Source organism: Dermochelys coriacea, chromosome 7, assembly GCF_009764565.3.
Source record: "Dermochelys coriacea isolate rDerCor1 chromosome 7, rDerCor1.pri.v4, whole genome shotgun sequence".
Taxonomy (NCBI): Eukaryota; Metazoa; Chordata; order Testudines; family Dermochelyidae; genus Dermochelys; species Dermochelys coriacea.
The window spans coordinates 14,310,018-14,336,112 of record NC_050074.1 but is presented as its reverse complement, the minus strand read 5'-3'; the positions used below and the strand labels follow the sequence as shown (position 1 = coordinate 14,336,112).

The following is a 26,095-nucleotide window of genomic DNA, read 5'->3' as shown; positions in this document are numbered from 1 at the left end:
CACTTACCGCCCTACCCCACATTTCCTCAACATGCCAGATAGAACAGCTTTTACTGTACTTATGTTACAGCTTTTACTGTACTTACATTTCATTTGACTGTACTTACATTATACAGTGCAGTATAAACAAGTTATTGTCTGCATGAAATTTTAGTTTGTACTGACTTTGCTAATACTTTTTATGTAGGCCTTTGTAAAACTAGGCAAATATCTAGATGAGTTGATGTAGCCCCTGGAATACCTCTGCATATCCCCAGGGGCACACGTATCCTTGGTTGAGAACCACTGAATATCCTTTGTGCATATGTTAGGGGAATGTTTGTACAAATTTCAAATCACTACATGCATAAATATATGAACTAATTGAACTAATATACATTACAGTAGCTGCTAGCAACCTTTCTATTCAGCTTCCAAGTCTAGTTACATTGAATTCCCATTCAAGTCTCTTTGGTTTATTTGAACCATGGAAAAAAAAGGAGTACTTGTGGCACCTTAGAGACTAACAAATTTATTTGAGCATAAGCTTTCGTAAGCTACAACTCACTTCATCAGATAATAATTATACTCAGGTTATGCACTCTGGCTTTATTGCAACCCAAAATATTACACACATTTTCACCTTCCGACTTTAATTTAAAATAGAGATGTGCCAAATAGTGAGATTACAATTGGTCCCTGAAAAGTCAACGCCACTGTGATTAGAATATTAAAAAGCATCAGAGAAATACTTTGATTCCCCCCCCCATTAGTTATACACCACAGGACATGTTTTATCAGAACAAGGTGTTCCAGAATGTGTGATCATACTTTTTAATAATATCGCTATTTATGATATGATGTACATGCACACACACATAGCCCGTTTGGTGATATTAACGTAAAAATACATGACAATCTGGGTTAAAACTGGGAGTCAATGGAGACCTGATCAAAGAGAGGCAAATATATTGCCTGCTACCCCAAAAGGGGCAGAACAGAAGTTGCCGGACTGTGGACGCATTGCAACCTAGAAATAGCCGCGTGAGAAAGGCCATAAAAAGTGAAAAGAAAAGGAGTACTTGTGGCACCTTAGAGACTAACAAATTTGAATTACCAAAATCAATTCCTGAGGTAACCAAGACATGAATAATATTTTAGCAGCCTGCCTGTTAAAATACGTACAGCTGCAAGAAATGTTTGTGAGGGAAAAAATAGAACCTTCTAAGTAGGAGATGTAAAAGTAATAAAGCCTACCTTCCGTTTCCAAGATGAAACAAATAATTAAAGTGATGGTACTTATTTGAGTAAGACATAATGGTTCATTTCTGAAGTCTTTTAAAAAAAATTATATTGATTGTACCTAAAAAGTCAAAATTTTCCGAAAAAAGTTAGGCTCCTCAGTCCTTATTTAATTACTTAAATAACTAGCCTAATTTTCAAAAGTGCTAAGCACTTAGCATCTTCCATTGGAGGCAACTTTAGGCATATTTTTAGGCACCAATTTTTATACCTTACCCAAAGCAGAGCATGCTGTACTTGTGACAATATTCTTTAACTTCTATGGTTTCTCCAGATAGTGCTGGGTGGTACATATGGGTATTTTTTTTATTAGTTTTTGTGGCAAAACTGTAATCACATATTAAATATGCCATTGTTTCTGTAGGTGTTCATGCATTATTTTGCTTCACTTTTACTTTTAAAAATACATTGGTTTATGGAAGTCACCCTTTGCTGTTGAGTAGAAATGACAAATCACTTCAGGAAAACATTGACTATTAAGGGCCATATCATGATCTCAACTCATAAAAGCAGCTCTCATTATTTGTGAGAGCTGATTATGCATCACAAAGCCATTGGTGTTTTGATACATTGGTGCTGTTATGCTAAACAACTAATGACGATAAAAACAGTTATACAGTGCTTTATCTGTTCAAAGTGCTATACAAATATTAGCTAGGCAGTCAGGTACTGGAGTTACTGGAAATACATAAATTAAAATAATTATATAATTAAAACTGATCGTTTCCTATTTATTGTCAGCACTGAAGTAGGACGTGTGGAAACTACGTAGCACTAGTACAACAGTACTTCATGGGTTAGTGGTTCATACTTATCTAAAGGCACAAGCAGAATTTCTCTTATATTTGTAGTCTCTATTTGTACTGAAACATGAATTCCATTAGGTTCCGTAAGCATTCATCTGGATTTTCAAAGGCATTTGAGGGAGTTAGGCACCCAGATTTTATTAAAATTTAATGGGAGTTGGGCACTTAACTTCCATTTGTGCCTTTTAAAATCTCCTTATATTTTATTTGGTATATTAGGGTACACCGAAAATACTGAATACACATTTTATCTGATTCCTCCTCATGTAATTTGTGCTTAAATTAGTTTAAATATTGCACTTTTCTGAAACATTTGGCTTATGTACCTAAGCAACATATTTTTATATTTTGTTATGCACATACTGCATCATGGACTTTGTACCCATCTAAAATCATTGCCTTACATTAAATTACTTGCTTTGGAAACTTTTCCGATACAATCATGTGCATTTGCTCACATACAATGTTCTCAGTAGGGGCATGGTCATATGTCTAAAGGCAGAATCAATCCCTTTACATGTTGAATTCATTAATCTGGTTACACTGATTTTTGGTATGAAAATACAGGATTCTAGAAAATACACTTGAGTTTTTCTGTGAAGGAGAGAAGTATGTTTGAAAAATATTGGTCTGCGTCATTTTTTATTGTTGGATTGAGAAATATATGGTTGAGGTCTTTGGTTATGTTGTACCATCATGTCAGAGAGAATGTCCAGAGATGATGTTGACAGAATATTTTCATGTTTGAAAAACAGTATTGAAAATTATATTGAAAATATACCTCTTAAAAATCTGTCTCCAGTTTCAAAATCTCTGTTCTCACGTACATGTTTTAATGTTAAAAAATCCAGTTTGGGTGGGATAAATGATTATGCAGAGCTGCATATTTTTAACTTTGTGAAAAATATCATCTTACTGAATGTCTGAAGCTGGATTTATTAAATCTGGACAGGTGCTGATGGTACATTATTTCCTAATGCTGACATTCTCCCATGTCTAGAAGACCAGCACAAGGACTGCAGTGCTTAAGTCCCACTTAAACCCTATTTTGATTGCCTGAGTGGTGTCTAAGGCCTTGCACTGGTGCTCTGTGAATTTCACTACAATTTCAGATGAGAGAAGGTATCGTGCCCATTATGCTCATGAACAAATGCACATGCAGGGAAAGGGTCACAAACCCAGGAAGCGACAGTCAGACATCTTGAAGAAACTCAGAGTCAGGACACAGTGCAGTGATCAGCAATCACTAACGGTTATGTTTCAAACGGTAAACAAAAATCCTTGGTATAAAAGAGTGTACACTTCATAAAGTAGCAGAACTACAGATGGTACCGGAAGCGGAAGAGCACTTGATGGGAGAGCACTGTCTGGAAAACATCTAAAGTCAGCATATAAAGGAGAGAGGGACTGTTTCAAGCAGCCATTACACTAAAGAACAGATCAGAGGAACTCCCCTTCCTGCTCCAGAAACCCATCTCCTCTGGAACACAGACGGAAAAAAAAAATTGATAGCCTAAAGCCACCGCTGGAACATGGAGGAATCTTGAAAGAGGCTTAAACAGTGGGGTTTTTTTGCTGTATATGACAGCAATAGATGAACCTGGAAAGTAGCCTTACTGCTAACCATAGCTGGTGTGGGAAGCTCTAGATATTTTTACAGCTTCCAGCTCTCCCCAGAAGACAGTGCAAATTTTGATAAGGTCTGAGGACAATTTGAGACACGCTGCACACCTAGAAAGACTGAAATTCATGGAAGACTCCTTTTTCCCCACACAAAAGTAGAAAAGGAAAACAAAAAGGCACTGACGATTACATCACAGACTTGAAGCATAAGAGCCAATCTTGCAATTTTGGGCCCCTAAGCAATTGCTTGATTAGAGATAGGCTGGTGGGAGTCTACAATGATACAATGCTGCAGGAGCATCTACTGAGAGACTGAGATTTGACTTTGGAAGAACAAACATCAGCAAAGCAGCAGAGCAGACAAAACTGCAAATGCAGGCTTTAAGCAAAGATAATAACAGGGAGACTGCGCAAGAAGTCACTCTGCAGGAGAACAAGAAGGAAACACACAAAAAAGTGGTACACTGACAATAGTCAATATAAGAAAGGGCAAAATACCCAACTGCAGCAGCAACACATTTTATGGCAGGGCTAGCCCAGTGTGTGGAACCAAACAAGTGTACAGGCAATGCCCAGCATTTGGACAAAAGTGCAGAGTGCATCACAAGTACAACCATTTTGCTCACCAATGCAGCCCACAGAAAACCAGGGCTGCAATAGGCGGGAATGGGTGATAGCTCCAGTGAGGAGGCAGAATATGTTGATGCCATGCGACAAGAACTGGCTCATTACTCTTAATAGTAATGATTCACAAATCACATATAAAGTAGATACAGGGGCTGACACTGTGGAAAACTTTAAAATACAAGCCCCCGCTGGAGAATGAGGCAAACATCCTGACAGCGTACAATGGACTCCCTATTCCAGTGATGGGCAGATGCCGGCTCAATCTGATACACAAGAAAGAAAAGACTAGGCACACCTTTGTTATTGTTACAGGAGACAAAACATCTATATTGGGCCTGGAATCATCTCAACAGTGGGGACTGATATGTCAGCTGTTTAATATAGAACATAACTTGTCTCAAGGCATCAAAACCTTAGTAGAGAAATATATGGATGTGTTCAAAGACTTGGGAAAACTGCCAGTCATACCTAAAATTACTTTGAAGAAGGATACAAACCTTGTTATACACGCAGCCAGGAGCGGCAGATTCCAGCAAGAACTGCAATGTCTCCTACCCATGGAAGTAATAGAAAGAGTTGAGGAACCTACAGCTTGGGTGCCCTCGCTGGTGATTGTACAATAGAGATCTGGATCTTCGTGCTTGTGTCTCCATCCCAAGGAATGAAACACTAACATAATAAGGGAGCATTATCACTTATCCACCAAACATTAAAAAGAAAAGGAGTACTTGTGGCACCCACCTTAGAGACTAACAAATTTAGTTGAGCATAAGCTTTTGTGAGCTACAGCTCACTTCATCTGTAGCTCACAAAAGCTTATGCTCAAATAAATTTGTTAGTCTCTAAGGTGCCACAAGTCCTCCTTTTCTTTTTGCGGATACAGACTAACACGGCTGCTACTCTGAAACCCACCAAACATTAAATCTTAGGAGAGATAGCAGGCACCAAACTTTTCACGATTCTAGATGCATCTAATGGGTTTTAGCAAATGTCCTTGACCTCTGAGATCTCACAGCTGTGTACTTTTAACACTCCTTTCAACAGATACAGCTTCAAATCTTGTGGCATTTGCTCTGCACCTGAAGTATTTCATACAACAATGCAACATTTACTGGATGACATTGAAAGTGTTGAAGTGTACATAGATGATATCCTCATCCGGGGCACTAGAGAACAGGAACACAATACATGGCTGGCAAAAGTTCTGCAGATTGCCAGAGAGGAAAGATTGAAGTTGAGCACAAAGAAGTGCCAGTTCATGAAGACAGAACTTCTCTATTTAGGGTAAATCCTATCAGAAAGTGATGTCAGTCCAGATCCAGCAAAAGTACAAGCCATCCATAGGATGCCAAGCCCAAAGCAAAAAGACTGACAAGTTTTGACAAGTATGTAAGTATTGTGATTGACTCAGCAAATTCATAGATAACCTGGCTGATAAAACAGAAAATGTGAGAAAATTATGACTTAATGGTGTGTATAGGAACTGGACTATAGAGCGTGAAAATGAATACAACACACTGAAAAGATTACTTGCAGGTGCTCCCACGCAACAATATTTTGGCATCTCATGCCTTGCAAAGTTATCCACAGATTCTCCTAAGGATGGATTAGGTGCAGTGCTACTTCAGAAGAAAGGCTGTGCTGTAGTCCTACAGCGTATGCATTGAGAGCTTTCACAAATTTAGAGCACAGACTGAAAAGGGAATACTAGGAAATACTAGGGAATACTCGGAATGGTATTTGGCTGTAATATTTTTTACAACTACATTTATAGAATAGCTTTTGTAATTGAAACAGATCATAAACTACTGATAACCATTTCAAGAAGGAACTGCCTAGAATTCAGAGACTTCTAATGAAGCTTCTAAAATATGACTCTGTCATTGAATTAACTCTGGGAAACCGTTTAATCATGGTAGATATGGTATCCAGGATCTGAGATGAATCTCAGAGAGCTGTGGATCCAGAAACTGAAACAGAGAGATATTCCCATCAACATGACAAAATATTCAGAAGCCGTTTTACCTCACACATGGGCACAGCTAAAAAGTGCTACAGTGAAGGATGAGATGCTGCAGTTCATGATTCATGCTCTACACTTTGGAGGGAAAACACAATTCATGCCTAAACAGTATGTTCTTTCACGCACAAGCTGTCTATGGTTGAAAATGTTTTTGTCGTAAGTAAGAGCATTGTGATTCCATTTGAACTCAGAAAAAATGCACTAAAGACCATTCAAGAAGGGCATTTGGGTATAGAGAAGTGCAAAAGAAAGTCACGGGTAGCACTCTGTTGTCCAGGCATGAATGATGACATCACTGACATAGTAAATAGTTGTGCCACATGGGTAATGAGCTTGCAAAATTTGGCATAAAAATCATTAGGTGGCTGTTTAAAAATGCAACACGTGATGGAAGACCCTCCTCTTGCCTTGCTGAATCACAGAGCTGTACCATTACAGTGTGGTAAGTCACCTGCAGAGCTTTTGCTAGGACATCAGATAAGAACTAAACTTCCTCATCTGAAGATGAAACAAGGTGCAGTTAAGGAACAGATGCACAAATGAGTGCACAAGGACGGGAAAGATGTAAAGATATTAAAAAGTTCCACTGTGGCAAAACATCCATGTGCCTGAGGTAACTACACTCTGGAGAAGCTGTTAAAATTTAGAATAATGGTTCTCAGGGAGATAAGGCTGAGGTGATTAAGCTGGTTGCTCCAAGATCATATGAGATCAAAACAAAATAGGAATTTTTGTTGAGATGGAACTGTAAGCATCTTTTACCAGTACAAGTGATAAGCATCCCAGATGAGCTACCTCCACACACAGTGCAGGACTTACCAGCAAAACCACCTACACATCAAACTGGGCACATCCCAGTAGTCATACCAAGACATACCAAAATGATACAGTCTGCTGAGACGACTAAGGATGTGGACTTATCAGACACAAGATCATTAGATAACCAGGCCGATTACCCGCCAAACACACCACCATAGTCACAGGAAACCGATGCTGTCCCAAGACTTCCAACGGAGACGAGGACACATTGTGGAAGAACTGAAACCCAAAGAGACTAACTGAAAGCTCCTGACCAGCAGGGAAATCACATCTCACCATTTTATGAAGAATTGCAATATTGTTTTGTTCATTTGGTGTTAATAAAAAGGGTGTGCTGTGTTTGCTAATGAACTAATGCATAAGCAGAGAAAGGGACACAAACTCAAGAAGTTGTAGTCAGACATCTTGCAGAAACTCAGGTCAATACAGAGACAGGACACAGTGCGGTGATAAGCAACAAAGTCACCATTAACAGTTTTGTTTCAAATGTTAAATAAACACCCTTTGTACAAAATAGCATATGCTTCATAAAGTAGCAGAACAACATAGGCATGAGATACTGTAGGCCACATTTTCAAGAGCTCACATTTAGGCACCAGAAGAGGGATCTAGATTTCTGAAAGAGCTTTCACTTAGAGTGCTGATCCGTTTTTAAAATCTGGCCCTAAGTGTCATAATAGGAACTCATGGGAGCTGAGCACTTCGGAAAATCTGTCCTCCCCCACCCAAATGGTACTGCACATTTGAAAAATCTGGTGATGAGGCTTTTTGAAAATCTGGCCATATGTGACTTATTGTGTATAGGCCTCTGATTTTTTTTTCCATGGTGGAGAATAATTGATATGTGTTCTCAGACTGCTATGAACCAGTGTGAAAGAATGCACATGTTATGATAAAATGAAAAGTTGTAGGTATTTAGGTTGCTTGTGTTTTGGGCACTGGCGGATTAGGGTTTTGTGGGACCCTGGGCCAGAGCAAGTGGGGCCCCTCCCATTGCTTCTGCCTGCAGTCCCTCCCAGTTCCCTCCCCGGAACTCCTGCCTGGGGGGAACAGGGTTGGAGGCTCTGCCTGCCTGGTGCTCCTGCTGTGGGGGGAGTGGGGTCAGGTCATGGGGGCACCCATTTTTCTGGGGTCCCCCAATTGGCTGGGGCCCTTGGACAAAGTGGTTAATCTGCCACTGGTTTGGGGTGGGGGTTGGGTTGTTTTGTTCTGTTTCTGAGGATGGAGTTCTGAAGAGAGGTTAGATCTGAGAGTGATGAGTCAGGATTCCTGGATTCAATTCCTGGCTCTGCCATTGAGGGTGAGTCTAGTGTAGGTGTGGTTGCAGCAGAGGTAGGCATATCTATATTAGCTTTAATCTAGCTAGCACAAATAACAATAATAGTGAAGATAAAGTAGATCAGGTTTCAGTGTGGGCTAGACCCCCAAGTACAAACCCACTGGGGACCCTGGGTACGTACATGGGTTGCTAGCCCATGCTAAAGCCTGTGCCAGCACATCTTCCCTACTTTTTTTTTTACCAGTGTTAGATAGATTAAAGCTAGCATGCTACAATCACACCTTCACTTTGCTGAGTGTGAATTGCTGTGTGATCAGGGGCAAAATACTAAATGTGCACATGTCTGCACACACCTTTTTGAAAATACAGGCCACACCTTATCCATCTGTATATGGGTAGTCTCCTTCTAGTACAACAGTTTTAACAGGAGTGTTGTGAGGACACATTCATTTTACGTCTGAGAGATACCTGGAGATCTATGTATCAAAGTGTCCCCAGAGTTGGGAGATGGGTTATCTTCAGAAACCCAAGTTTACAGAAGACAATTTTAGTAGATGTACAGGTAGAAGAAAGGAAATCACTACCTAAATTAGAATTGGAGGAACAGAACATTAGCTGGTGCCAATGAGCATAACTCCACTGACTTTACTACTGAGAATGTGACCCTGAAAATGGTCTGGAGTGCTGCAAAAATACTAGCTATGTTCTGGGTGACAGGCAAAGATTTTTAACTGAAAAAACTGAATAGCGCAAAAGGATTTTTAATCTCAAGTATTGCATAAGAGTAAAGGTGCCACTTCATGCCTTGAAAGAAAATACGTGCATCAACAGAAAGGAAAATGCACTGCAAGGAATGTGTGCATAATGCTTCACACAAGCACAGTGTGAGAACACACAGCACAACCCAGCAGACACCCACTAAAAACTGCCAAGGTGGAGTTAGGGTGTGACAGGAGGAAGAGGTTTTCATTTTGTAGTAAAAGTTCACTACAAACCTCTTATTTTGTTTTATGTTGGTATCATTTTCTACTTTTCTGCAGTAGCCTTGTTTTAACTATGTATCCCCCTCATCTTCTCTAGTTTTCATAATTATTACATCTATTCAATTTAATCCCTGCCCTCTACAATCTGTAGGGCAGGCAGTGACACTGCTCAGCCGGACAGTATTCCTTCCAGGGCTCTCATGTTGTATTAATGGGGAAGTAATTTGTGACAACCCTTTATGGGGTATAAAATACTCTCTTCCATGCATCTAACCAGCTCCACTCACCAGTGCATATAGAGGGCTGGGTGCCATGGTTCTGCCTTCCGACCACACACTTTCTCAAGGAAGGAGCACCTCTGGAACAACCCCTCTGCTCCTCAGCGCCAGGAGCTAGGATCTGGGAAGCTCTAACACAAGCTCAAAAAGGGTGGGGGCATCCTAACTCTCCTTTACTCCCCTATACGGCCACCTTCATGTTAGGCACAATTCTTAGCAGAGTTCCAACATAATTTCCCTATCCCTGCCATTCTCCCCGCAAGTTTCAGCTATTCTTTTCCTTTTATATATACAAACTATTCTGGGAGCTAGCAGCAGTGCTCAGCACCTATCAGGATCGGGCCCTATCATATAACAAACCAATGACAACAAACTCATCTTTATACATATCACTTCATTGATTATAAACCAAAGACTTACACAGACAATCCAATAGGTTTCATTACCAAGCTATGTTGTTGGAGAGTAAAAATAAAATTCTGTGTGCATTTTAATCAATAGAGCAAATATAAATCTCATGATGCAACACATCAAGTCTTTGTATTTTGGCCTGCACACTTTGAAGTCTGTTAAATGGCCACTTTAATTTTAAAACCGATCACTCAGAAAAACTAAATGGATAAACTCTTTATAACATTTTTCCTATGACAAAACACACTTAGTAAAAACAAAAGCATTATCATAAAACTGCATAATAAGTTGTCACTTATGGATTCTTTTATTTGGGTATGAGTTTATGAACTTTATTCTAAAAAAGGAAGAAAGGCAAATAATTTTAGCTGACAAGTTTTGCTTTGCAAAGAGCTCTGAGTAAATGTTATGAACAAGACTAGAAACCCAAATGTCCCAGAAGAACTAGAGAGGGAGAAATTACAGGAGCAAACAGATTCTGCTTAGAAGTTATTGGTTTCCTTATTCTCTTTCTCCATGTAGTCTAACATCCTCACTGCCAAACACACAATGTCTGTGTATTTTATAAAATGGAGGGTGGAGGGGTGGGGAGGGGAGAGGGAGCTCAATCGCAAAACTTTCAGATGAATATGCTTGGTCACATGTAGAATACTCATATTTGCACACAAAAAAGGTCCTATTCCAAATGTATGAATAAAGACCTGACTTCCTTAAACAGGATATCAATAAGCAGCAACATGATAAAAGCATATAAATAATAACTAGTACAGAGGAAGTAGATCATGAATTTCTGTTCTCTCTGGCTGCCTAATAACACAAGAGCACAGGGACACTTTTCACACAGTGTGTAATTAGACTGTGGAACTCTTTGCTACTGTAGGTCAATGATGACAAGAATTTAGCAATATTCAGGAAGGGATTGGACATTTATATGAACAACAAGAATATCCAGAATTACAATTAATGGTAATAATTTAGCAATTGATATTAATCCTCATGCTTAAGGCAGTCTGGAATTATTAGAGTCCAGGATGAGACTTAATATGGGGGGCAGATTATCCCACATCTGCTTGTGGAGGGGTTCTTATACCTTCTTCTGAACATCTGGTACCAGCCACTGTCAGAGACAGGATAGAGAACTAGATGGACCTCATAGCTGATCTAGTATGGCAATACCTATGTTTCTTTTGTGAAACAGAAAAGAAAAGAAAAGTGCATGTACAAAATTGTACTGCAATTGGCAAGGATGTTTGCAAATACATTTCCCCTAGTTTCTCCTTTGCCGTAATCCATGACAATACTCTCCTGGAAAGGAAGACAGACTTAAAGCTTCTACTGTCTGTTGGTTCCTTGGTGGCCTATGTTAAATGAACTGGTGGACAACGTCACACAATCCACTGTCTCAAGAAGCACCTTTGTTGAGAACTCGAGGACAAGTATACATTACGCATGGGAAGAATTACCATCTGTAGTACTAGCCTCTTCTAGTCAGATTTTAGGCAGGTTGCACCAGATCCTCAGATGGTGTAAATTGTCATCGCTCTATAGAAGATAGTGAATCTGTGCCTTTGCTTCTAGAGAAGGCAATCAAGCAATTTACACCACCTGAGGATACAGTCCATTACTGGGACAGGGAGGGGAAGTTTGCCCTGTATTATTTCTTTTATGGATAAATTAGATGGCCTCTGTATTCAATGCTGTCAATCCAGCATCCTTCATGAGCACACAAATTCATCTCAAGTTAAAAAAAAGTCTCTGGTGAAATCCCAGCCCCAATATAATCAATGGGAGTTTTGCTTTGCTCTACATGCTGCATGAGTCATAGCAACCATCTGAGAGGTAAATGACCTTTTAGGAAAGTCTCTTGCTGGTGGCAACCAAGAATTTTCAAAACATTAAATTATAGAAGCTAACAAAATAGATAAAACTGCATTAAAAGGATTCAACTTTAGACAATATGCCACCCAGTAAGCAAAAGTACCATTCCTAGAAAAGCTGATTTCAGAGTAGCAGCCGTGTTAGTCTGTATTCGCAAAAAGAAAAGGAGTACTTGTGGCACCCTAGAGACTAACAAATTTATTAGAGCATAAGCTTTCGTGAGCTACAGCTCACTTCATCGGATGCATTTGGTGGAAAAAACAGAGGGGAGATTTATATACACACACAGAGAACATGAAACAATGGGTTTATCATACACACTGTAAGGAGAGTGATCACTTAAGATAAGCCATCACCAGAAGTGGGGGGGGGGAAGGAGGAAAACCTTTCATGGTGACAAGCAAGGTAGGCTAATTCCAGCAGTTAACAAGAATATCTGAGGAACAGTGGGGGGTGGGGTGGGGGGGAGAAATAACATGGGGAAATAGTTTAACTTTGTGTAATGACTCATCCATTCCCAGTCTCTATTCAAGCCCAAGTTAATTGTATCCAGTTTGCAAATTAATTCCAATTCAGCAGTCTCTTTATGAGAGTATCCAGTTCTGAGAGCTCATTCTTAATCTTTCCCTGTTTGCTGTAGAGGATGTTGATTGTTAATCTATCCAACTATACTCTTAGCCCAGCAGAAGAATCTGTCCTATCTCGGGGCCTCTCCTTTTGCCCCTCCACCTCCACGAACATGATACAGTTCTGTGGTGACCTAGAATCCTATTTTCGACATCTCAGACTCAAGGAATATTTCCAACACACCTCTGACCAACATATTAACCCACAGAGACCTTCCTACCAACACTACAAAAAGAAGGATTCTGGGTGGACTCCTCCTGAAGGTCGAAACAGCAGCCTGGATTTCTCCATAGAGTGCTTCCGCCGATGTGCACGAGCTGAAATTGTGGAAAAGCAGCATCGCTTACCCCATAACCTCAGCCATGCAGAACACAGTGCCATCCACAGCCTCAGAAACAACTCTGACATCATAATCAAAAAGGCTGACAAAGGAGGTGCTGTCGTCATCATGAGTAGGTCGGAGTATGAACAAGAGGCTACTAGGCAGCTCTCCAACACCACTTTCTACAAGCCATTACCCTCTGATCCCACTGAGAGTTACCAAAAGAAACTACAGCATTTGCTCAAGAAACTCCCTGAAAAAGCACAAGAACAAATCCGCACAGACACAGCCCTGGAGCCCCGACCTGGGGTATTCTATCTGCTACCCAAGATCCATAAACCTGAAAATCCTGGACGCCCCATCATCTCAGGCATTAGCACCCTGACAGCAGGATTGTCTGGCTATGTAGACTCCCTCCTCAGGCCCTTCGTTACCAGCACTCCCAGCTATCTTCGAGACACCACTGACTTCCTGAGGAAACTACAGTCCATTGGTGATCTTCCTAAAAACACCATCCTAGCCACTATGGATGTAGAAGCCCTCTACACCAACATTCCACACAAAGATGGACTACAAGCCGTCAGGAACAGTATCCCCGATACTGTCACGGCTAACCTGGTGGCTGAACTTTGTGACTTTGTCCTCACCCATAACTATTTCACATTGGGGGACAATGTATACCTTCAAATCAGCGGCACTGCGATGGGTACTCGCATGGCCCCACAGTATGCCAACATTTTTATGGCTGACTTAGAACAACACTTCCTCAGCTCTCGTCCCCTAATGCCCCACTCTACTTGCGCTACATTGATGACATCTTCATCATCTGGACCCATGGAAAAGAAGCCCTTGAGGAATTCCACCATAATTTCAACAATTTCCATCCCACCATCAACCTCAGCCTGGACCAGTCCACACAAGAGATCCACTTCCTGGACACTACGGTGCTAGTAAGCGATGGTCACATAAACACCACCCTATATCGGAAACCTACTGACCGCTATTCCTACCTACATGCCTCTAGCTTTCATCCAGATCATACCACTCGATCCATTGTCTACAGCCAAGCTCTGCGATATAACCACATTTGCTCCAACCCCTCAGACAGAGACAAACACCTACAAGATCTCTATCATGCATTCCTACAACTACAATACCCACCTGCTGAAGTGAAGAAACAGATTGACAGAGCCAGAAGAGTACCCAGAAGTCACCTACTACAGGACAGGCCCAACAAAGAAAATAACAGAACGCCACTAGCCATCACCTTCAGCCCCCAACTAAAACCTCTCCAACGCATCATCAAGGAGCTACAACCTATCCTGAAGGACGACCCATCACTCTCACAGATCTTGGGAAACAGGCCAGTACTTGCTTACAGACAGCCCCCCAATCTGAAGCAAATACTCACCAGCAACCACACACCACACAACAGAACCACTAACCCAGGAACCTATCCTTGTAACAAAGCCCGTTGCCAACTCTGTCCACATATCTATTCAGGGGATACCATCATTGGGTCTAATCACATCAGCCACACTATCAGAGGCTCGTTCACCTGCGCATCTACCAATGTGATATATGCCATCATGTGCCAGCAATGCCCCTCTGCCATGTACACTGGCCAAACTGGACAGTCTCTATGTAAAAGAATGAATGGACACAAATCAGACGTCAAGAATTATAACATTCAAAAACCAGTTGGAGAACACTTCAATCTCTCTGGTCACTCGATTACAGACCTAAGAGTGGCTATCCTTCAACAAAAAAGCTTCAAAAACAGACTCCAACGAGAGACTGCTGAATTGGAATTAATTTGCAAACTGGATACAATTAACTTGGGCTTGAATAGAGACTGGGAATGGATGAGTCATTACACAAAGTAAAACTATTTCCCCATGTTATTTCTCCCCCCCACCCCACCCCCCACTGTTCCTCAGATATTAGCTTATCTTAAGTGATCACTCTCCTTACAGTGTGTATGATAAACCCATTGTTTCATGTTCTCTGTGTGTGTATATAAATCTCCCCTCTGTTTTTTCCACCAAATGCATTCGATGAAGTGAGCTGTAGCTCACGAAAGCTTATGCTCTAATAAATTTGTTAGTCTCTAAGGTGCCACAAGTACTCCTTTTCTTTTTTAGAAAAGCTGAGTGAATCAACTAAAGTAACACAGACCCCACCACTCCACTAGTAGAGCTATCAACTCTCATTCTCCTTACTCTTCATATTAATCTGAATACTAAAGATCCAAATGATTGATGAACTTGATTTTATACCCCTATGAATTGTAGGGCTTCACCTAAGGTCAGAATCGCCTGGTACCATATGTAAAAATTAATCTGATTATTTCACTCAAATCAGAACCTATTTGATGTAACAGATTTTTTTTCTGTAAAGTTTAATCTTCATGCTCCCTGAAAATTATTACAGTGCTTTGTTCCTGAATCACAAGTTTATGCTTAGTTGGTTGTCGAACGTTCATTTCTTTTGTAGCAATGGGAGTGCTTTTCTGGTGTGTTAATTTATTTCTGGTGTTGGTGTCATTTACATTGGAGTATTACACTTTAATCAGTTTTCAGAATAGCAGCCATGTTAGTCTGTATTTGCAAAAAGAAAAGGAGTACTTGTGGCACCTTTGAGACTAACAAATTTATTTGAGCATAGGCTTTCGTGAGCTACAGCTCACTTCATTGGATGCATTCAGTGGAAAATAGAGTGGGGAGATTTATATACACAGAGAACATGAAACAATGGGTGTTACCATACACACTGTAAGGAGAGTGATCACTTAAGATGAGCTATTACCAGCAGGAGAGCCGGGGTGGGGGGTGGGGGGGAGGGGAGAAAACCTTTTGTAGTGGTAATCAAGGTGGGCCATTTCTAGCAGTTGACAAGAACATCTGAGGAACAGTAGGGGGTGGTGGGGGGGAATAAACATGGGGAAATGCATCGGATGAAGTGAGCTGTAGCTCACGAAAGCTTATGCTCAAATAAATTTATTAGTCTCAAAGGTGTCACAAGTATTCCTTTTCTTTTTACTTTAATCAGTGGCTTTGCATTTTGATTATTCATCTTGCTAACTCAGCTTTATATGTTACGTCTGTGAGATCTTGATGTATTTTGTTTATCACCACAACACTTTCCTAGATTTTCTTATGGTTCATATTAGTCGTTCTTTATTACTACTGTTTTGGTTGACTTGGGTTCAGTTTAGTCTCATGAGTGGAATTTATCATTTGTTTATGCTTTGATCATTTTAATTAAATTGCAGTGGGGTTTGGAAGATTTTGCTTTGTGGGCTGGTTTTAGTTCTTCAAGGTCACATGTCATCTGAATATCATCTCCAAGCAGAATAAGTCATTTTTATATGCAGGATTTACAGCCATATATTACTACAAAGTTTCAGTCAACACACAATCAATTTTTTCCTCAGTTCATTCTTCTGCTTTAGTTTTGTGTATTAATGCTTAGAAAATTCTGGGGGATGTCCGGGAGAATTTTCTGCATGGAGAATTGCCATACATGGCAGATATACTGGACCATATACATGCCTGGTATCATCTCTTTGACTTCACATGGCCCACTCTATACCATACCTTCAGTTTCATATCCCTATCCACATATATTTTATTCTGTGACATATGGCTATATCATATTTTTCAAGAAAGAGATTGCTGGATCTTTGCTAAAGCCCGATAAATGTTTTTTTATGGGCCATTCCCCCTTGGGTTACAATTATTAGCATCAGGATTTTTACAGCCCTAACAAATAAGGATTGTTTGGCATTATAGTATTAATGTAATTGTGGGGAGTGCAGTTCTGCATAGTTGGCAATTCAAGGAAAGATTCTAGAAAATATAGCAGAGTCTTTAAGAATACTGGTGTGGCAGAATACACCCTTGTATTCACATCCTACACACTGTTAAAAAAATCTTTGTACAAAATATGCCTTGTAAGGTCTCATTTTAAAACTCATAATTTCCTGGTCAGGACTGTCCTTATAAAATATCTGTGGCAACATTATATGTGAAGTTATAAGATTCCTTTGTATGGTTCCTAACCTCACAGCCCTGCCCAAAGATAAGCTGGCAACAGGGTCTCTCCTAAACAAAGGAATGCGTGGTTGCCTTAATTTGCATTTAAGCAGTAAACAGAGTCATCCAGCAGAAAAGGAAAGCAAAGGAAGTTCAAACAGGTGAAAAAAACAGTAGGGAATATTCTTCCACATAAACTGGTTCTCACCTGGAAATGTTTTTCCTGAGGGGGGATAAAACGATAAAAAGAGGGACATATATCCTAAGACAACTCTTTCTCTGGCTATCTCATTCACTATACCTGCAGAGGCAAAGGAAGCAGGTGTTCAACTCTGGGGAAGGGATCCTGATATGAGAGTTTGGTCAGTAATTTGCTGCAGCATGAGGTAAGAAACTTTGCTTGAATCGAATATAGTTTATTAAGTTAGCCATTAGTAAACATCTTATCTTTATTTTTCTTGTAACCATTTCTGACTTTTATGCCTCATTACTTGTACTCGCTTAAAATCTCTGTGTGTAGTTAATAAATTAGTTTTGCTGTTTTATCTAATACAGTGTATTTAAACTGAGGTGTCTGAATAACTATTTGAAAAAAATAAACTGGCACATTATTCCCTGAAAGGAATAACAGACTTAAAATATTTGTATTGTCCAGAAGAGGGCTGGGCAGAACGTTACATATGTTTCTTGGGGAAATTCTGACACTCGGTGGGGATTGCGGGTCACCTGGCAGCATAACCAAGGCTGGTAAAAGCCAAGGTGTGGCTGGCTGGTTGCAGCACACACAGAGACCTAACTGGGAGTGATTTACATGCTGGAGGCTGTTTGTGAGCAGTCCAGGCTGGAAGCTACAGCAGCAAAGCATTGTAAAGGGCACCTCAGGTTAGAGGTCACAATTGGGATTAGTTATGATGTCCAGGGAAAATGCTGTCAGTGATCATGAACAAGATCTTGGAATGATCAAAGTAAAAATGAACTTTGAAGACTGATCCAAGGTTATATTGTATATATAGAACAGGATATGTTGGGAGTTTTATTTCGTTCTAGGTGGACCTTCAGCAATGCATGATATGAAGGGAGACTAGATAGCTCAAGGAATTATGAATAGACTTTCACCTGTAGGTAACATTTAAATACAGTCCAGGATTGGTTTATATATAATTTTTTTCCCCCAGCACTCCTCATTGCATCATTAGAGTTAATATTAAAGTAGACTGTGAGCCTCTTACACTGATGACTACTCACACAAATAGTCCCACTGACTTCAGTGACACTGCTCATGTGAGCAACTGCTCCACAGTGTGAGAAAAGAGCTAAGAATTTTGACCTTTATAGCTCATAGTAATGACCAGAAAGGCAGGTAATAGCTGATTTCCTAACAGGATAGCTAAAATGACAATTGGCAATGTGCTAAAAAGGTGGTTTCTGGAAATTGGAATGAATGAATTAATTACTTTTAGAGATGGGAAAAGGCTTCAAAATTTAGCTCCAAAGTTGTATTCTGAACAGTAAGGTTCAGGAGTGTTCAGATTTAGAGTTTGAGGTTGTATTAACCTCAGACTACTACAGTACTAAACCATAATTTTTATGAAAACTAAAAATTACCTGGTTATATTTTTTTGATTTGATTGAACTTTTTTTTTTTAAGAGATGGAGTCAACAAAGCTTTCTAGCTAACATCATGGGACTTTTTAAAAATACTTTCTTCTGAACCCAAGAAAACGATACACAATCTTTGAAACTTTAAAGAAACTCAAAAAGTCTGATTTGATTCATGGTGCTAGTTCCATAGTGGGATTCCCTGACACCCCTCTTTCTTCCTCTATGTCTTTCTATGCAGAGTCTTACAAGTTTTCACAGGTAAAAACAATGTTCTGAGATCACAAGGAGTTCATTTAGGAGTTCCAGAAAAGGAGAGTAATGATGTTTGGTCCAGGCCATATTTGGAAGGTAAGTTTTCCTTCTCCCTCTGTAGTGTTGAAGAAGGCTTATCCATAAAACCAAGGGACTAAATCCCATGCAATCAATTCAAGGAATTAGGAACTGGGGAGCCTTATTAGTTTCTAATTAGGGCATATTTTTGGGAAAATCTCAGTTTTACTGAGATATACTTTGAAGGGAACCTGAATCATGTATACCTTTCCCTAGGAACAGGAGAGTACAGTACTCTTATATTTTAACTACTTTATTTTGGTGCCTAGACATGGTTGGTACTCTAAAAATACATCAAATAAAATAAAGACTGCAAGCTCTTTGAGATAGGTGGTGGGTTTTTTAGTGTATTTTATATTTTATGTATTGTAATGTACATCATACAATAAAGCAGCTATAGAACTAGTAATTAACCACTGTTATACTAATTAACAATTTTTAATTAACCATGTCATATTTTACATTTTTGTCATATTTCCCCCATTAGTGGGGTCATGGCCTGAGCAAACCAGGCTGTGGCCATTCTCCATTGCAGAATGGCCCACAGGGGGCCATTACAGCTGAGATTAAGTTAGAACAGTTCCAGGACAGTACAATTTTATTTATTTTCAATTTCACTCTAAGGGGAAATTCCACATCAAAGGATGACCCTATCCAAAGCTTTGGCCATCTTTGGCAAACAATTAAAACACAATAATGCAGGAGTTATAAATATTCTCTCAAAGAAGCAGCACTTCTCTGTCTTGCCATAAAACCAAGCCTCATATATTCGTCACCTGAAATAAAAAGTGCCCAAAACTTGATATCATCCACTCCATTCCTGGGGTGAGTGCAACTTAACTGGAACACAGAATGTGACACCATGTCATTGGGAAATTCATTGCAAAGCACAGAAGAGGGGAAAATTGCTGCTGCAGAACAATCTGTGTTAAGGCCAGTTTTCATTTAAATTAAATATTAAATGGGAAACGTAGGAATGTAAAAAACCATCAGGCCTAAAAATCCAAACACAATCCTCTGAAATATTCTTTTACTGAATTGCTTTATATTTCATGGAGAAACAGATTCTTTATTTACGAGTTTTTGGGATGGAAATGATAGCAAATAAACATGCATTCTTGTGGTTTGTGAGATTGGGTGAATTTATTATTATTATTTATAAACAACATAGATTGCATTAAGGGAGGAGGGAGGACTGAAATACCGACAACTCTGCAGTTCACTCACAACAGTGCTGTAGCAGTTAAATTATACTAGATCTATACCTAAGACACACTGTTAGAGTTAGAATTTCTAGCACCATGTATGGAATAGTATAACACTTTGTAACTAGTTTTCATCCAGCTCTGAAATTGTCATAGTACATTTAAGAGACTTGGGCCAAAATTTTCAAATGTGGGTACATAAAGTTAGGTACCTAAATCAATATTTAGGCACCTAGACAAAGTGGCCTAATGTTCAGTGGTCCTGAGTATAAGAGAATAAACATATTTCCAACTAGCTTTTAGAGAATACTCAAAAGTAACACAGAAACATAAAAATATAAAAGGGAGGAAAACACAAGTTAATGAAGAAAACACTTAAGAATTCTGAATATTAAGCAGTGAATAAATTAGAGCAATCAAGATGAACAACAAGATGACAAAAACATTAATTAAAACCTAACTACCCTCATTCAGAACAAAGCACGTGTTTAAGAATATTAATACTGTGTAATGAGAAAGCTATCAATGAAGACTTAATGAGGGAGGAGAAAAATTCAAAATGACCTTACTGTATTTCTTTATCATTCATGAGCAATCCTTTGTTCTACCTCTAAATGTGTTTTTCATCACAATTTTGGGTCTGATTCTGATTTCACTCACACTGCTTTTAGTCATATAATGCAAATGTAGCTATTCCTGTTTTACACCTGTGTAAACAAGATCAGAATCAGATCCATTATTTGCAAAGTAGTGGCTTGTTTGATTGAATTAGGGTGCGTGCTTGGCTGTATTGCCTTAGTGCTTTTGCTTCTCAGGCAAGTTACATATCTCTGGAGGGAGGGGGGGAAGCAGGCCTCCATTCTAGAAAAAATATATGAAATTATTTAGTAGGGCTTGTGTTTTGCAAAAATACAGTGTACAAAGTGATTTTGAAGATTAATGTTTAAGAAATTGGATATGTCCCAAGTGGATAATACCTAGGAGACTATCTGTTTTAAAGGTTTGGAGGGGAGAATTATAGATCATAGTGTGGGATTTGGAGATTTTGACACTGAAGGGGTTTGGGGTGTATAGCACTCTTGCTGGGAAGAAGTCATACCCCAGAAACTCTCACTTAGTTGACGCCTACACTCCCACAGCACTCATTTCCCAGTTACATATTGTTGAGCAGACAATCAAACTAGAAAACAGCACTGGGTCAGAAGGTCAGCTGAGAACAGACTGCACAGATGCAGGCAGGAAAAAAATTGAAACAAGGCAGAGAAGGTTGGGAGACAGGAAAGGGAAATCAATTTATCCCTCTTTGCTGGGAAGGATTATAGTTCTAAGTAGGTGGATGAATGAGACAAAGTCAGAATTTTAATTGCAGAACTCATAACTAGAGAGACATCCTTTTCCATAGACATTTTTGGCATTTGTGAGACACACTGGACTGGAAGTGGTGAACTTTCCATAAAGCACCATAAAACCATCTACTGTGGAAGCGCAGACAATGCCCAGAATGAAGGAGATGCCTTCATACTATCAGAAAATATTTTTTAGTGTATTTTATATTTTATGTATTGTAATGTACATCATATAGTAAGGCAGCTATAGAACTAGTAATTAACCATTGTCATACTAATTAACAATTTTTAATTAACCATGTCATATTTTACATTTTTGTCATATTTCCCCCATTAGTGGGGTCATGGCCTGAGCAAACCAGGCTGTGGCCTTCTCCATTGCAGAATGGCCCACAGGGGGCCATTACAGCTGAGATTAAGTTAGAACAGTTCCAGGACAGTACAATTTTATTTATTTTCGATTTCTCTCTAAGGGGAAATTCCACATCAAAGGATATCCCTATCCAAAGCTTTGGCCATCTTTGGCAAACAATTAAAGACACAATAATGCAGGAGTTACAAATATTCTCTCAAAGAAGCAGCACTTCTCTGTATATTCATCACCTGAAATAAAAGGTGCCCAAAACTTCATATCACCTACTCCATTCCTGGGGTGAATGCAACTTAACTGGAACACAGAATGTGACACCATGTCATTGGGAAATTCACTGCAAAGCATAGAAGAGGGAAAAACTGCTGCTGCAGAACAATCTGTGTTAAGGCCAGTTTTCATTTAAATTAGATCTTAAATGGGAAAAGTAGGAATGTAAAAAACCATCAGGCCTAAAAACCCAAACACAATCCTCTGAAATATTCTTTTACTGAATTGCTTTATATTTCATGGAGAAACAGATTCTTTATTTATGAGTTTGAAAGCTCTTTGAAAATCTTTAGATGTGTCTCATCACGCATAATGAGCATTAAAATACAAGGGAAACACGACCCTGCTACCATAATACAATGTAAACCATTGGTGGGCAACCTACGGCCCGTCAGGGTAATCTGCTGGTGGGCCGCGAGACAGTTTGTTTACATTGACCATCCATAGGCACGGCTGCCCGCAGCTCCCAGTGGCTGTACTTTGCTGTTCCTGGACAATGGGAGCTGCAGGAAGTGGCAGGCCACAGGGCCATACTGGCCACCGCTTCCTGCAGCTCCCATTAGCTGGGAACGACGAACCACGGCCACTGGTAGCTATGGGCGGCTGTGTCTGTGGACTGTCAATGTAAACAAACTGTCTCACGGCCCACCGGCGGATTACCATGACAGGCTGCAGGTTGCCCACCATTGCTGTAGAGTGATTCTTGACCAAATGAAAAAAAGAGCAGAGAAAATCCTTTGAGTCATAAGATGGCTTTTGATCTGGATGTTCTATGACATACCAGATACTTGTTTTCATCAAATGTTGGAGTTACACAGAGTTCAACGAACGCTTAAGTATTCAAGTTTTAACAGAGAGGCTCTGTGGCAAGTAATCTACTGGTATGGTTTTAGCAGCAAGTTGATTTAAATATTGCAGAGTCTGTATAACATAGCTTGGCATACAGTATGAGTCAGCGGCAAGCTGACAGAGTGGTTTGAAGTGAAAACTGGAGTCAAACAGGGATGCATACAAAGTCCAATACTTTTACTATACACTTAGAAAACATCTTGTTCAACTCCCTCAGCAACACTCGTTGAGCCTGCAGTGGGGAAAATTATCAATCACCTTGACTTTGCAGAAGATATCATAGTTATTGTGTTTATAGAGGAATACAACCAAGAAGCAGCAAGTAACCTGTCCTCAGAACAGCCATAAAATGGGGCTTAGAAATGAAGGAACAAAAGTCAAAACCAATGATAACATCAAGAAACAGGCTAAACTAGTCATTAAAATGGTGTAGACATTGAACAAGTAGAAAGAAAAGGAGTACTTGTGGCACTTTAGAGACAACAAATTTATTTGATCATAAGCTTTCATGAGCTGTAGCGCACGAAAGCTTATGCTCAAATAAATTTGTTAGTCTCTAAGGTGCCACAAGTACTCCTTTTCTTTTTGCGAATACAGACTAACATGGCTGCTACTCTGAAACCTGAACAAGTAGAGTTTCTGCTAGTTGGGCTTCATTGTACGATAACTGCTATGAAGATGACATCAACAGCAGGTAGCTATTACCAACACAATGTTTGCATGCCTGAATAAAAGTGTGTGGATCTTAAAATCAGTGTCCATACGAACTAAAACCCGACTACATACAACACTCGTACCCACATTACTTTTTGTTTGTGAAACACGGATACTGAAAAAATACCTGGAGCAAAATTTGCAAACAATTGAGATGAAGTGCCTGTGCCATGTCTTAAGTGTCACAGGCTAGACAGACCAAGAAATGATGACATCTGTGGAAGACTAAAAGTGCAGTGCATGACTATAATCATCAAAAGGTGCCAACTACAACGGATTGGCCATGTTGGTAAAACAACCCATTACCCACTGCCTAAAATTGTTCTTTCAGGATGAGTCAATGGAAAGAGAAAGGCTGAGAATGTCCAAGGAGACAGTGATATAACATAAAACCATCCAGGCAACACCAAACAGGCTCAAATTGTGCCTCAAAACAGATGTGGATGGAGTCTGTTCATAACCTCAGGCCTACCCAACCTTGGTGTTGGAAAAACAAGATGATGACAATATAGGTGGGAGAGGATCTGGACTATGGTGGGCAGGGATCAAGCATTTGAAGGAGTGTTAGATTGCATTAAGGGAGGAGGGAGGACTGAAATACCAACAACTCTGCAGTTCACTCACAACAGTGCTGTAGCAGTTAAAAAGATGAGTACAGTGTTGCATCATATTATTTAAATTATTTGTATCATTCCTCTCAATATTGTTCTCAAAGGATTAATGTTATACTATACCAGTGTTTAATTGAGCACTGAACTGCTTAGCATGGAACATGGGCAAAATGATAGCTTTCGTCAACAGCAACTCAATTAAAAATGGGTAGAACTGGTATCTGAAATAGCAGAGTCTAGCTTTGGAGATACTAATCAACATTAAAGGAGTAGGTTGAGAATGTTGCTTTGGTCTGTTCAGCAGCCTTTGTTAATGCAGTTCACAGAGTGGAGTCTTACTTTGCTGTTTTATCATTGACATATAAAACTTGGTGTACTTTTGAATTAGTGTGAAATACAGTGGCATTTTTAAATCAAAAAGTTTTAAAGTGACACTTTACCTGCAAGGCACAACATGAATGATTGCAGCACGAGCAGTTCCCATAGCAACCTCATTTTCAGTTTCCGAGGTCAAAGGAGGATCGAGTCCAATAACTAGTGAATAAAATGCTGCTTCTTTTAAGTTTTACAGAACCTTTAATCTGTGGGGGGGAAAAAGAGAGACACATTACAATGAGATTTAGGATTACAGCTCTTCATGCTATGAGAGTATCTTTCCATGTGAGCTAAATGAAGTTAACACCTGGAGGGAAACAGAAATTGTTGTTTTATAAAGTCAGTCCAGATGGGTTGGGGCAGGAATTAGAAATTATGGATCTGAAGAAAAAGAAGAGGATTTACAGAGTGTGTTTCCGTATTTGCAGAGGAGCACTATATCTGTGAGATGTGTGGTCTAAGTGATCTGAGCATAGGACTGGAAGGCAGATTCCTGACACATAATCTTGGTTCTGCGTCCTCCACTTTCTCTGTTACCTTGGGCAAGTCATTTGAACTTCTCTACCTCACTCTTCCCATCTGTAAATTCATCTGTTTGCCTCATGGGGGTGCTGTTATTATTTAGTTAATTGTGTAAAACACTTTGAAGATGAAAGTATTACTATTATCCCTCTTTACTGTCTGACAACTTTAAAGTACTTCAGCAACTGAACTGAACGAAGCAAAATGTAGCTACCTCCAGAAATCATAAATATCACTCTGTACAAAGGAGACTGTCTCCAGAGGTAGTGAGGCCTTCTCTCTACCTATTGAGCCAGGACACTCCCTCTCATTCTCATGACCCTGCAGTGACATGGTCAGCTCTGGACTAATTTCTACACTGTAACTCAGATTTCCTGCATGGTAGCATGTCGTGTTGCCACTAGATCGGGGTGGACAAACTTTTTGGCCCGAGGGCCACATCTGGGTATGGAAATTGTATGGAGAGCCATGAATGCTAACAAAATTGGGGGTTGGGGTGCGGGAGGGAGAGAAGGCTCCGGCTGGGGGTGTGGGCTCTGGGGTGGGGCCAGAAATGAGGAGTTCAGGATGCGGGAGAGGGCTCTGGGCTGGGGCAGGGTGTTGGAGTGCAGGGGGGTGAGGGCTCCAGCTGACTGTACAGGCTTTGGGGTAGGGCTGGAGATGAGGGGTTGGGGGTGCAGGAGGGTGCTCTGGGCTAGGACCAAGAGGTTCGAAGGGCAGGAGGGGAATCAGGACTGGGGCAGGGGGTTAGGGCACAGGAGAAGGTCGGGGTGCAGGCTCCAGGTGGTGCTTTCCTCAAGCAGCTCCCAGAAGCAGCGGCATGTCCCCACTCCAGCTCCTACGCAGAGGCGCAGCCAGGTGGCTCAGTGCGCTGCCCCGTCCATAGATGCTGCCCCTGCAGCTCCCA

General features: G+C 40.1%; 1 protein-coding gene across 8 annotated transcripts in view; it reads right to left on the bottom strand.

Moving 5' to 3' along the window:
• The window catches only part of CNTN4 (contactin 4), a 657,694-nt gene that overhangs the window by 298,581 nt on the left and 333,018 nt on the right, over nucleotides 1–26,095 (bottom strand). For all 8 annotated transcript variants that reach the window (XM_038410564.2, XM_038410563.2, XM_038410561.2 and 5 more), the window contains one exon: nucleotides 24,732–24,872. In XM_038410564.2, the coding sequence (XP_038266492.1) occupies nucleotides 24,732–24,786 (55 nt within the window). In that variant the 5' untranslated portion in view covers nucleotides 24,787–24,872. The remainder of the gene's footprint in view (nucleotides 1–24,731; nucleotides 24,873–26,095) is intronic.